General features: G+C 36.1%; 1 protein-coding gene across 1 annotated transcript in view; it reads left to right on the top strand.

Annotated features, from left to right (window-relative positions):
• Positions 1-8,367, top strand: part of LOC131680297 (coiled-coil-helix-coiled-coil-helix domain-containing protein 2-like) — a 14,253-nt gene extending 5,886 nt beyond the window's left edge. The window contains exon 2 of the mRNA XM_058961020.1: positions 8,002-8,367. Coding sequence (XP_058817003.1) covers positions 8,002-8,367 — 366 coding nt within the window. The remainder of the gene's footprint in view (positions 1-8,001) is intronic.
• Positions 8,368-14,820: the final 6,453 nt, after the last annotated feature.

Genomic DNA, 14,820 nt, shown 5'->3' with positions numbered 1-14,820 from the left:
CTTCAAAGCCTTTCGAACTGAGATTTCGACGTTCCTTCCGGACATGAAAGTCTCTTTTCAGATTGGTCGAAGAGAAGAATGTCGAGTTACAGCGGAGGAATTGATTGGCCACAAACGACTACTCCAGTATCTTACGGAGAAGTTATATAAATTTTATTCATATGGTTTCAAGACAGATAGACCATTCAAGGCTGTCTTGAAAGGGCTACCTCAAGGTCAAAGTTTGGATGAAATATCCAACGAATTGAAAAGTTTACTTGGCTTTTCTCCTTCACAAGCTATTCGTATGAAGAGAAAGGCTACCGGCGATGACACGCCAGTACGCTCTGGAATTATCCAAGAGCCATATTTAATTCATTTTAACCGTAATTAGGTTGATAATTTGAAAGTATTTGAAAAAGCACGTTTTATGTTCCACGTGCGAGTAAAGTGGGAACATTATAGACGACATGGGGAAAGAATTCAAAATCTGACCCAGTGTCGTAGATGTCAAAGCTTTGGGCACGGCACAAAAAATTGTCATTTGGATTCCAAATGTATGATCTGTGGTGATAAATCGCGCACGAAAGATACTTGTCCGGTGAAAAAAACCACAAAAATTTCAAATGCGCTAATTGTAGCGAAAATCATAAATCGAATTTCTGGGGTTGTCCTGTTCGAGAAAAAATTATAAATTCTCGTTCTAGACAACAAAAACAACAAATAAAAAATGTACCTACTTCTTCAGGCATACTTCAAGAAAACACGCCCAAACATGTTAATCCGATTCAAAATAGATTAACAACTTCTTCTACCTCCGTCACACCATCCTACAATGGTGTGTCATCTTATGCTTCAGTGGCAGGTAGCAATGTCAAAATAACGGCTACAACTACCACGCCCTCAATCTCGTTTGCACCCAATGCTTCCTTTAGTTCAATGGATCTAGGTAGCGTAACGGAAGAAAAATTAAAATACCTACAGGAGTCTATGTTACCTATGATGATTGCCATGTTAAAGTCTACCTCCATGTTTGAAGCTTTTCAAGCGGGTTGGGAATTTGCTAACAAAATTGCAATGAAATTAAAGTTTAACAATGACTTTAAATAATCATTTAAATTTATTAAATTGGAATGCTCGTTCATTAAAAACGTGCGAAGACGAATGTTTCAACTTCTTGAGGATACATAATGTGCATATAGTCGTTGTGACCGAAACTTTTTTAAAACCAAATATTAAATTGAAGAGTAACTCTAATTTTGTTATTCATCGATTTGAGCGAATTGTTGGATTCGGCGGAGGAATCGCAATAGCGGTTAATCGCAGGATCAAACATTCCGTTACGCCGTCTCTTGACACCAAGGTGATCGAGAGTTTGGGTGTCGAAGTTGAAACTGATCTTGGTATCATTTTTATTGCTGCAGCCTATTTGCCTTTTCAGTGCACTGGCGAGCAAATGAATTTCTTGAAAGGAGACTTACAAAAACTTACAAGAAATCGGTCGAAATTCTTCATAATCGGTGATTTTAATGCCAAACACCGAGCCTGGAATAATGCTCAAAGAAATTCCAACGGTAAACTACTTTTTAATGATTGATCTGCTGGTTATTATTCAATTTTGTTCCCGAATGGTCCTACATGCTATTCGTCTGTAAGGAATCCATCAACAATTGATTTGGTTTTGACAGATCAAAGTCACCTTTGTAGCGAATTGATTACACATGCTGACTTTGATTCTGATCATCTTCCAGTAACTTTTTCACTTTCTCAAGAAGCTGTTTCCAATCCCATTAGCTCAGTGTTCAATTATCACAAAGCGAATTGGGAAAGGTACAAAACTTATAATGAGAATAATTTTAATCATGACCTTGATTTACAAAATAAAGCTGACATTGATTCGGCATTACAAAATTTAAGTATATCTATAGTTGATGCTAGAAGTTTATCAGTACCAACAACACAGAAAAAAATTAATACTCCTATTATTGACGACGATCTTCAACTTCTGATTCGCTTGAAGAATGTTCGAAGACGTCAATATCAACGTTCTCGTGATCCTGCAATGAAATATAAAAAGAAATTAAGCATATATTCACACTCTAAAGAAATGAAAATTTCGCGAAAGAGGTTGAACAAATCAAGCCAAATTCTAAACCTTTCTGGAATCTTTCTAAGGTTCTTAAGAAACCTCAGAAACCAATTCCAGCTTTGAAGGAAGATGACCACATACTTCTTACAAACGAAGAAACAGCTCAAAAACTTGCTCAGCAGTTTGAAAGCGTCCATAATTTTAATCTCAACGTTGTTGGTCCTATTGAAACCGAAGTCTTACAAAAATATGAAAACGTTTCAAATCAAGTATTGTCTCTAGACGATATTTTTGAAAAAAGAACTATGATGAGATCAAATCCATCATGAAAAAGTTAAAAAATATGATAAAGGCAAATATCTCAGAGGGCTATTCCACTTGCTCTTCTAGACATCAAAAAAGCTTTCGACAGTGTTCGGCACAAAGGTTTAATTGCCAAAATGTGGGATTTCAATTTTCCAATTTACATAATAAAGAATTAAAAATTATCTTACTAACCGTACCCTACAGGTTTCTTATCAGAATTGTAAATCTAATAAGCTACCCGTTAAAGCAGGCCTCCCTCAAGGATCAAGCGTCGCACCAATACTATACAATATTTTTACCTCTGATCTTCCAAATCTACCTACAGGCTGTAAAAAGTCACTTTTCTGTGATGATACTAGCATCTCAGCCACTGGTAGGAGTCTTCGTATTATCTGCAGTCGACTGCAACGAAGCTTGAATATTTTCAATCATTACCTGAAAAACCGATTTAATCCACCTAGCAGTGAGTTGAGACATTTCTTAAACATTTAACTATTGGATTAGTTTGCAGAACTCACGAAAAGTAGGCATCCAACTAGAGGTGGGATGAAAACAGTTTCTAGTCTTGCACGAATAAAATCTCGAGTAAACTGAATAAATTATAGAAATCAACAAAACGACCGAAATAAAAAAAGTAAAGCAAAAAATGAAACAATAGGTTTTTAAATTCATAAAATGAGTACAAAAATTAATGGAAATCAAAATTATAATATACACGAATCAAATTAGATTTGGTTATTACATAAAAATTAAGATTATATTTAGAAATAGTTATAAGATTAATAGAATAAATTGACTCATACTAACAAATTGAATGAAATGAAACGAAAGACTGAACATGAAATGTATAAAATTAAAGATATAAATAAAATGAATCAAATGAATCAAATGAATCAAATTAATCAAATAAATCACACGAATCAAATGAATCAAATGAATCAAATGTATCAAATGAATTAAATGAATCAAATGAATCAAATGAATCAAATGAATCAAATGAATCACATGAATCACATGAATCACATAAATCAAATTAATCAAATTAATTAAATGAATCAATTGAATTAAATGAATCAAATTGATTTAATTCATCCAGTGAATACAATGAATCAAATTAATGAAATGGATCAAATGAATAAAAAGAATGGATGAACAAAATGAATAAAGTAAAAAATAAATGAAATGCACAAATAAAACAAACGAATCAAATAAACAAAATGAGCTGAAGTGATAAAATGAATAAAAAGATGAAAATGAGCAGAATTATATGCATTGATTAAAATGAAAAATTGAACAATGGTAAAAGGTTATAAATTAATATAAAGAAATAAATTGAATCAAATAAATCATTTGGATTAAATGATTGAATCTGAAAAAGTAGTCAGATTATTAAAATGAAGAAACTGAACAAAATGAATAAACTGAAAAAAATGAATAAAATTCATACAATGAAAACAATGAATGATATGAGTAAAATGCACAAAAAGAATAAACTGATCAGAGTGAATCCAAAGAATGAAACGAATAAAATAAGTAAAATGAACGCAGATTAACAAAACGAATAAAAAGATGCGGAATGAAATAATTAATTAAAATGAAATGGTCATATATTTGAAGCCAAAAACATTTTTGAATAAAGAAAATGAATAAACCGGATTGTACGAATTTCAGAACCATTGCATCAGAAAGTTTTGAAATATTTTTGAAAATCCCATCTTCTGAGAAAAGGCTAATAAATATGCAATGGACTTTCTAGGGCTTCCATCTTTTTTTGGTTTTATTCTTTTTGTTTTCATGCTTCTTTACTTGACGAATTCGAAGTTTACTTTTTGGTCACACGTTCCCGAAAAAAAGATTTATGTACAGAATAGAATTTACTGGTCCAGTATTTTAACGCGCAATTGAATATAGTAAAATGAGACAAGGTCACATGTGCTTTCATGCCCCTTAAACAGAGAACGACAGGGAGAATGCGATTCGTGAATGAGACAGGTAGATATTTCAAAGTTTTTATTTGCATTGAAGTAAATAGTGTGAAATGTCTAGGCTATGTCGATAGCATAAAAGTCGTGCATTCAGTTGATTGCAATGCAGACTTTTTCCATTCATCCTTATAGCTTTCATATTGTTTCGTTCGGAATTCTCGTGCAGGAAATATGGATAAATAAGTCCTATACAGACCAATACTATGAAAAAGAAATGGTTCAAACTACCCAGTATATCCAGACGACGATAAGTTAGAAGACACATTGTAGTTGCATCCTCCATCGAGAGTGGGTACTTTGGGAGACTTCTTTTCCTGGATCTAATTTGTGGATATTTTTGGTCTTTGATCAGTTATTTTTCATGAAAGTTCGTACCAATACAACGAATGTGCAGCTGATAGCTCATGGTTCATTCGCCTGCGCAACGTTCCGTCTGCCATCTGCATGCCACCAACACCTTTCGTTCGAAAACTCCAAGGGTGCGTTGGTCTTCCACGAGCATAGTCCAGGTCTCGTGGGCGTAGAGGATCACCGATCTAATCAGCGTCTTGAAGATAATCAACTTCGTGCGGCGGCGAATTTTGTTCGATCGGAGTGTCCTCTAGAGTCCAAAGTAGGTACGATTTGCCGCTAATATCCGTCTCTGAATTTCTCTGCTGTTATCATTGTCGTCGGTTACCAGTGAGCCCAAATACATGAATTCGTCGACCATCTCGATTTCGTCACCGTCAATCCGAACTCGGGTGCGAGGTTCACATTGTCGTCTCTAGAACCTCTTCCTCTCATGTATTTTATTTTCGAAACGTTGATGGCAAGTCCAACTCTGCTGGCTTCAGCTTTCAGTCTTTGAGCATATATTTCATTCAAAATTCAATAGAGATACGAATAGTTTAAATGTCGCACGTGGAATGTCTCTTTTGAAAATTTCCGTCGTGAAACTTTCATATTACCCAGTTAAACCAAATATTTTTCTGATATAGCCATGAATTTCCTTAATTATAGTGTAGATACAGGCTTTGAATACAATTGCATTAAAGTTGAGTTGATGTAACAGCAGACAAAAATAGTTTTGTTTTCTCAAACCTTCGGAATTACAATTAATAAATATTTCAGATTGGCAGAAGATCTTATCACACAACTTAGAAATGGATACAGAAATAGCTAGATAGATGCGATAGAAGAGAGACAGAGAGAGAGAAAGAGAGAGAGAGAGAGAGAGAGAGAGAGAGAGAGTGAGAGAGAGATAGAGAGAGAGATGGGGGGGCGTGTGAGGAATGGCAAATGATGGTTAATGCAGTGACATTATTTTTATAGGTATATTATTAAGAAATATTGATTCTTACATTCTTATTATAAAAAATGTAAGTAGTAATTTTTGCGCCATAACCAGTATAACTTAAATCTTGCAAAAGAGCTAAATTTTCGCTAGATTTTTGGGCTTCAAACAATTGTATGTTTTCGGCAACGCCACGAGTATAATTATATGAGAAATCTTTTATGTCACTACTAGGTGAACTACTTGTTGATCTGTGTATTGATATACTATCCAACATTTACCTCATGATTGAACGCAATGCCTAATCCAAGGAATAAATACTAGAACTCACTGTTTCTTTATCAACACATTATTTTGTCTTTGAAGTGAACTTATATATTGATTTTTGAGAAATAGTTCATTTATTATAAAGCTAATTCACAAAATGTTCTCAACATCGAATTCCTTGAATCACGTAGATGTGTTTTCATACCCCGATATTCAAAATCGGTTTAGTTTTGCCACTAAAACACCAGTAAAGCAATAGACCTTTCTCGTCCGACCTAACCCCCTTTTTTCTTATTTTTAATCGAAAGATTACACATTTTTAAGAATATTTCCGTTAAAATCAGACTTTTTGGAGCTATCGTGTTTTTTTAACGATTTTTTAAAGTTGGAAAAATGCAAGAATGTTGAATATTTTTTTCACCTTTGCAAGAATGGTGAGACTCAAAAAGTGTGTTTGGGCAGCACTGGTATGTATATTATTTCTTGAGTTCTTGGCAACGCGGCAAATGAAGTGGTGAGTTGCGGCACAAAATTCATTGGCAATGTAAAAAAAATAAAGTGAACTTCTCGCTGTAGAGCATTGCATGAAAATGTTTAACCTCACCTATTTGACAGTTCAGAGAGTTTGTTTACATGGTATTGAAATGTTTTGTTGATTCGATCATAGTATGAGAAACTTGGTTCGGTTCGATGCTAAATATTAACACCTTGTAAACTAGCTCGCTCAGTTGTAATTTGTCATCATCATACAATGTTCCGTTAAATTTGGCATTTCGACTTTTGTTGTACATAATTCGTTGAAGTGAGCCATTTCTAGCCAAACATTTGAAAAAGGCTTGCTCCAAAATGCAAGTTGATAGTTGATGCAAAAATGGAAATTAAAAGTATTTTTTCTAATTTGATGCGAATTTGTTATACATTCCTAACGTCGTCTGCCCCTAGTTCTGTGCTCCTGTGCTACCCGAACAGGGTATTTGATACAAAAACATATGCACATGTTTGCCTGTACAGCCTCACCATTTCTCATTCTCACTCTTATCAAAACTAGCGTGGATTCTTTTTGCCTTGTGCGAATGGTTCTCGTGTACGCACCCGGTGTACGTACACGGATGCTTGAACTAGAGTTTTTACACCGTTCGCTTGGGTTCGAGGCGAACCTGTACTTCGAGACGAAGCATGTTTAAGGTTGAACGCATGCACGAAATTTTGTACATAGTTACAAACCTGTCAATGTTCATGGGAGATCTTGTTCCAAGAGCAGATGTCCATGATAACTCTTGATGAAATTGTCTGAAACAGAAAATTTAGTAAGATTTATAAAGCTTAGACTTGTAGTTCTTCGATGAACCAAAAAAGAAAATAGAAAAAAGTTTTAATTTCGGAAAATGGCATCAAAAAAACTGAAAAAGCTTATATTTTAATGTTAAATTCGCTTACTTTTCTTCAAAATAATGTGGAGAATTTTCTTAATTCAGTTTTCCGTGGCTCATCGACTGGCTACACATATGCACTCTCATTAAAATATGAAGTCAATCAGCTGATAAGTTTTTGAGTTATCGCGTCTGCCAATTTGAAAAATGCGGTTTCGTGAAAAATCCCTATTAAAGTCTGGTCATCAAATTAGATTTAACCTGAGACGAGACATGCAAATAGCAAAAAAATCGAACGTCAAATGCAGCCAGTCTATTTAAACTATATGAAGCAGAAAGAGAGGCTATGTGAGACGAACTATAGAATGAACAGAAAAAAGAAAAAGAAAACATCTATACGCAAGTCACGTTTCAGGATTTAACTTATTTTTTCTACCTTTTGGTGTAATATCAGGCCTTAAAAGAATTTGCTTGCGTTTGGTGTCCAAGTAGAAACAATATGCGCAATCATACGAAATAAAACTATCAAATTTTTAAATATAATGAATTTGACCAAAACTTTCTCAATGTTTACGTTTGGCAGTTAGACCCTCTTCAATTTTTTGGGTAGAATTTAGTTTAATTGTTGCAATCAACTTCATTTGGTTTGCTTTTTTGCTAAATCACAACGTTAGTCACAACACATTTTGACCATCTTTGGTAATTGATGACCATTACAACCCATTCTAGGTCCGCTCCAGTTGCAGCTGTTTCATCCCGTCCGGAACCGAGTCAACCGATGGTCTAGCCTGCGACGCGCTCGGCTGTTGCTACGTCAATGGCGCAGCCACCAGCCAGGGACTTGGATTAAAGTCAAAAATATCAGGTACGCCAGGTGGTGTTGCTGCAATCGGTTTGCCGTCGGACATTCCCCTAACCAGAATATTCAGCGGTTCCGATTCGAAGGAGGCAGCCACAGAAGCACAGACTGCTTTGGTTCAGCAATACGCTCCGGCAGGACGATGCTCGTGGAAGATCACGCAGTTCCGGTCCTGTGCACAAGAACAGGCCGATTTGACCCTGTGCGAAGGTTTCAACGAGTCGCTCAGGCATTAGTAGCAGAGTCCTTGCACCTACAGCTTGTCGAGTGAGCAATTCCGACGAAACCACACCGTTCGCACCAAGTTGGATCACAATAATAAGTGCGACGTCGAGAAGAAGACTTCCCGAGAGCTACAAGCAATGCTACAAGATGAAATAGCAAAATTACCCAAAAACTAACAGCTGCTCTCGTTAGATTAAATCCCAGGAAGTATAATTTTCATTGCATTATTTACCGAAATTGAAGCTAGGAATTAACTTTCGAAAGCTAGCCGCGGTTTCACGTATCCTGGCACTAAGTAGAGTGTGCTAAGTTATTACAAATATCAGTTCTCAATGGTAGACTATTACAAAGTTCTGGTCGTGACCAGAACCACCACCGATGCGGAAATCATCGCATCTATGACCAGTACGACAAGGAGGGTCTGATGACTAACAGTTTCCGAGCGGCACCACCATAACACACGGCACCGGCGACATGTATATCCACAACATATTAATGACTTATCCTTCCGAAAAAGTGAATAAAAATCTACTCTAGCTAAGCAACAAACGTTTTGACTATGCAGTTTATCATTCGCTGCCTAATTATTCCCTGCCAATTTGAACAAGACAACAATTGCAGATAGCTTTATTGCGGTGCCAAAATGATGTCAACTCGGGATGGAATATAACAAATAATTTCACCTTCCCAAAATTCTTCCGGAATGTACAATCCTCTCCATTCTTATCAATCCTTCAAACTCCTTATCGTCAGTACTGAGCACTGTTTTGCACTTGCCCGCTACATCAACGACAATGCGATAATCGGTGAAACTTTTGCTTTAATGTAACTTGAACACGAATAATAAATTGTTGAACTTGTTACCTATAAAGTTCAGGTAAACTTCATCTAAAAAATGAGTTATCAATCGGGTCATATTGTTGGGACTTATCCCATGATCGAACAAACAACTGTGTACAAATCCTTATCCTTCATCCAGAAATCAATCGTTTTATAAACCAAAGCTGGATCTTGTGATTCAGCATATGCCAACGGAGTTTCCATCCAGCGTCGATTGGTCAGTGTATGAACCAGGTTCCCAATGTACCAATCCTTATCCTTCTTGAGTTGATTTTCTTCAAAGAGCATCGAAAGTGTGGAATCAAAAGTTTTGCAAGTCCATGTAAACAAACTCTCTGAACTGTCAGAATAGTTAGGTTATACACTTTCGTGCAGTGTTCTATGTTTTTGACAGGTATATGAATGAATTATTTTAGCATCAGTGATGCCAGGTCTATTTAAACAATAGCTTGCAGTAAAAATATAAAAGTCTGCAGATTTCCGCAAAAATCTTCAATAAATTTGACATAGAAATGTAGTGTCTTGATATTTTCAATGATCAGAAACGTTGAAGGCTGGGTAAAATTAGCTGACTTAGGCTTTGTTCTGCTAAATATTCGTAATCTGCAAAAATCTGCAGCGAAACTGCAAAATCTGCAGATTTAGTAATATATATGCAGATCTGGAATCGTTTTAGTATTCCCCACAGGAAATTCATCCAAATGGTGTAAAAATACGGGGAAACAAGGCAAGATAGGTATTCAGAATATGGGGTTAAATGAGCAGCTCGCGCAATTTTTGATTTTTTCAATAGTTAGAGGTACCAAATCATCGCGGCAATATGCAGTAACGCATCGGGGATAAAAAAGGAAGCATTCTAGCGTATAAAATTTTATGACGAGAAAGGTCTATACTCTGTATGAAACAATCTCATTTTTAGTTAGTGGAAATTGGTAAGCGAAGACTAAAAATACAAAATGTTCAATATCTCCGCCGCTCGTGCACGGATTTAGACAATCTATATCTTGTTAGAAAGGTATTTTTACAAGCTTTTCACTTATGTGCAGTTTGTGGGACAATATTGTATTGTTTAAAAGTTATTCGCAAAAAAACTGCTGTGTTTTGACAAAATCGCCCATATCTCAGAATGTAAACAACATATCAAAAATCAAAAATAATAGTGTCAAATGGGCATGTTAGGCCTTTCATTTGAAACTAGTTTCATTAAGGTCGGTTCAGCCATTGCTGAGATAATTACATGACATTTTGTACATACATACATACATACATACACACACACACACACACACACACACACACACACACACACACACACACACACACACACACACACACACACACACACACACACACACACACACACAGACATTGTCTCAATTTGTCGAGCTGAGTCGATTGGTATATGAGACTCGGCCCTCCGGGCCTCGGAGAAAATTTTCAAAGTTTGAGCGAATCCTATACATTTCTTTTGTAAGAAATGTAAAAATGAAAAAATTCCACTAATGCGGCAAAACACACAATTGATTGTGTTTCCGCATAAGCCAAGAGCTTCTTCTCTTAAACCAAATAATAACCATATTATTAAATTTAATGGTTTGAATTTAACGTGGACAGATCAAGTTAAATACTTGGTTTGTTTTACGATAAAGAATTCACTTTTAAGGATCACATTGAAGGAATCCAAACAAAATGCAACAAATATATAAAATGTTTATACCCTTTTATAAATAGCAATTCTAGGCTCTGCCTAAAGAATAAACTATTAATTTATGAACAAATATTTAGACCGGCAATGCTATATGCAGTTCCAATCTGGGCAAGTTGTTGTGCTGCTAGGAAGAAAACGCTTCAAAGAATTCAGACTAAAATTCTGAAAATGATTTTGAAGCGTCCTCGCTGGTTTAGCACAAATGAGTTGCACAGACTTGCAAACATTAGAAATGATGACGAACAGTATTATAAGCAACTTTCGACAAAAATCGTTGCAATCTTCATCTTCTCTTTATAGTTTATAAGTTAGTTTATAAGATTTGTTTAGCTCCTTATTCAGAAGACAAGCAGGTTTAAAACATCCTACTGAAAAAAATACTTAACTGCGAAAGCATATTATAACTTAATAATAATTAACTGAATCATGTAAACAATAGGAATGAAAAGTCACCACTTGTGGCTGAACACCCAATATACTAAATTAGAAATGTAATGCAAACAAAACAATATAATCAAATAGAAAATAGTATATAAAAAATAGCTTGGTTTAAAGGCCGCTGCCATATGATGTAACCTATCCATGACATCTTGTTTTCATTATTTGATGCAAATGGAAAGTTTACCAGGATTGTACCTTGAGAAGGTTATCGGCTCTGCAGTGTGAGAAATAAGGGACGGGAACGATTTCTCCCAGTCACAGTAGTCCAAGATAAGGAAAAACCTTTAAGGACCACTCTGGCCGAGAGCTACATAAAGAAAATATTCGGCGCATTTGAGTTCACACAAAATTCTTTTCTCTTAATAAATTACAGAATGTGGACTCACCTGATGACCCTAATCACCCTGACTATTGTGACAACGACTTCACAAAACATACAACTTTACGACCTCACGAGAAATCCCGGACTATTGACTCTACAGACAGGCAATACACTCATAAAAACAGGACGACATCGTGTTTACCACGTCATCGACCTTGACAAGTACAAACCACTATTATGTGGTTTTTGTTTGAGGCGAAACTGAGTCAGTCAGTGGCGTAGCCAAGGGGGGGTTTTGGGGGTTAAAACCCCCTCCAAACCAAAGTATTGAATTGAAGAAAAAAAAGTTTGATGCTGACTAGATTAAAAATTCAAAAAATAATTTTGAAGTTTATTATCTGTTCATTACATTGAGAACCTAATGTTTTAAACGTTATGGGGATTTTTTGTAAATTGTGAGAATGGGATCTTGTAACTAATATTTTAGTGAGGATCCTATAGTTGATAAATCATGTAAATATCAAGCAAAATAGCTCAATGAAAACGCCTACATGGAAACTGATGAAAAATGGCGTTTTACGCTTGTCTCTGACAGGTCAGAATCGGTTTTTATGTGCATTTATATAAAGTGCCGCTAGCTAAAATTGGCAATAAAACATTTTCACGTTTTTCGCTATTTATGATGTACATTTGGGTATCGAATTGAATGGCGCCAAGATTTTGGAAACCCTCAGCTTTTGAAAGTTTAGTAATTAGCAGCATAATTTTATTGATGAATTTTTCCAGTTGGATGCATTACTAATACCAATCAAATTTAGTTCGAGACATAGTGTCTTCAGCAAAGTTTTAAAGAATATTATTGCAAATAGCTTGGTTGAAGATATGAATGCAACCCGTATTTGTGCATTATAGGCCATATTGCATTACGAATTCCCTTACTAACGGTTATAGGCGGCAACAAAGAATTTGGGAGAACACCTTGTAGATGACGTTTACTATCCTAGTATGTAAAAGTGACTTCAACGCCACTTTGGTCAAATTTAACTTTTTCGTATTTTTAAGTTCACTACGAAAAGTCCCATCTTTCAGTGCAAACGACTTCAAATGAAAATAAAAAAATTACCAGTTGAATTGCGAAAAGCAAGGTGGCGAAAGCATGCTTTTACCCGCACCATGCAAGATTTGAAAATTGATTTCCTGAAAAATATACTGGATGGCGTTTTTTCATGAATCTTAGGTAGATGCGGAATCTGTCATCGACTGCACGCGTCTCCAAGCTGGTTTTTGCAATACTCTTGTCGTTTACTGCTTCGCTATTTAGGTGTTCGTCATAATATACTCATCAATCGTGAGAATTTCTGCAAATTATTTATAAAGTGTACAGACTATGCTGTGCGATAACCGGTTTATACAATGCCCCCGGCGTATCAGGATGTCTATGTCACCGATGACGAGCTTAACATTTCGCTATAGGCAGCTATCATAACATGCTCCAGCTGCGCATAAAATGCATCTTTCTCGGCTTCGTGAGGTCAGTACACATTGATAATGCTCTATTCGAAGAAATGGCCTTTGATCCACACTACACACATCCATTCGCTGATCGTCTGCCACTTGATCAAGCGTTGGCGCATTTTGTCCAGCTCTTGTGCCGTCGCTCGATCCCCGCATTTCCACACCTTCTGCTCCGTCTATCAAAGCTCCTCAAATGTACGGTTACGAAGTTGCGAGTTTTCAGCTCATGCTTTTGTTAGTAAAGTGGTGTTTTTGGGCCACTCGTTGAACTTGACCTAACCTGTCTCGTAGTCCGCCACCCAACATAACTGACACCTTCGACAGGTATTTAGTTCTGCCTACGGTAGGATTATAGCGCCCATGCCCGCTCACACCATCCCATTTCGCTATTACTGCAGAACACGGTAGTACCCAGCCGATCGCGGCCTACAGATTAAATGTCATCAATAGACCCACCAACATTTTTGAAAATCTAAGATTTTCGTCAAAACCCTTTCCAAACCAAGTTTCTGGCTACGCCACTGGAGTCAGTTCCTAACCCCAACTGCTGTCAAAATGTATGAACTGACAGCGGTTGGGGTTAGAACCTGACTCAGTTTCAGGTTCAAGCGAAATCGCCATTAGACAACAGCGAACTATTACTCGCAGGACTTAGAGTTTTCACTGACTACACAGACCTGACGTAAATACTGAAATCAAAGTTAGTAGATGCAAAAAATCATACAAGAAACTATTGCCAAGTAAATTAATCAGACACAAGAGAGGAGCATTTAATCTGTTAGGAACAGCTATCAAAGCAGTATCAGGAAATCTAGATGAGAATGACCTTATCGAAATCAATAGCGATATTAAAGAGCTGAGAGAAAGTAACCAAGATCTTGTTGAACAAAACAACATCCAAGTAACATTGAACAAACATCTAGAAAAACGTATTATATAAAATTATAGATTCTGTCAACTGCGAGCAAAAAATAATTAAACAACAGCTAATAGCAGCTGGCAATCGTTAATTATCAATAATTTTATGAATCAAAACTTCACGGCAATAAGACAAGCATTCAAGATCTCATACCACATTGAACTTATACAAAAACATTTTGATTCATTCTTCGAAGTAATACAACTTGCGAAAATTAATGTAATATCAAAGAACTTTTTAGAATCAGAATTGAAAGTAATTTAGATAGATTAGAAGAGCAGAATATAACCATTCTTCACCCAGACCAAGCCTACGATTATCTCGACGTGCGAACCATCTTTAAAGGACCAATTTCATCATCGGCTTTCCGCAAGTCTTACCGTACTCGTTCAGCAATCTCTTATTAGAACCACTTCCAACCAATGGCCGAATCATTAAACTACCGTGGCATCAAGCGGCTATTTACAGAAATCTCACCTATTTTCTTACGGATGATTGTCAACAAATCGGAGAAGATACAATTTCCAACGAAAACATACTGCAAGACATCTCTGATGACCAATGTTTTTCCAAAATCATACGCGGTTTACCGGGAAAATGTCCTTTTTCGAAATACCGGAATTTGACCAGTATGATGCGACTGACCGACAATTACGTTATTATCAAAAATACGTCAGTCACCCTGTCATCTAATTGTATGCAGAATAACAGAAAGCTCT

This window comes from Topomyia yanbarensis, chromosome 2 (assembly GCF_030247195.1).
Source record: "Topomyia yanbarensis strain Yona2022 chromosome 2, ASM3024719v1, whole genome shotgun sequence".
NCBI lineage: Eukaryota > Metazoa > Arthropoda > Insecta > Diptera > Culicidae > Topomyia > Topomyia yanbarensis.
This window is presented reverse-complemented; position numbering and strand designations above follow the sequence as displayed.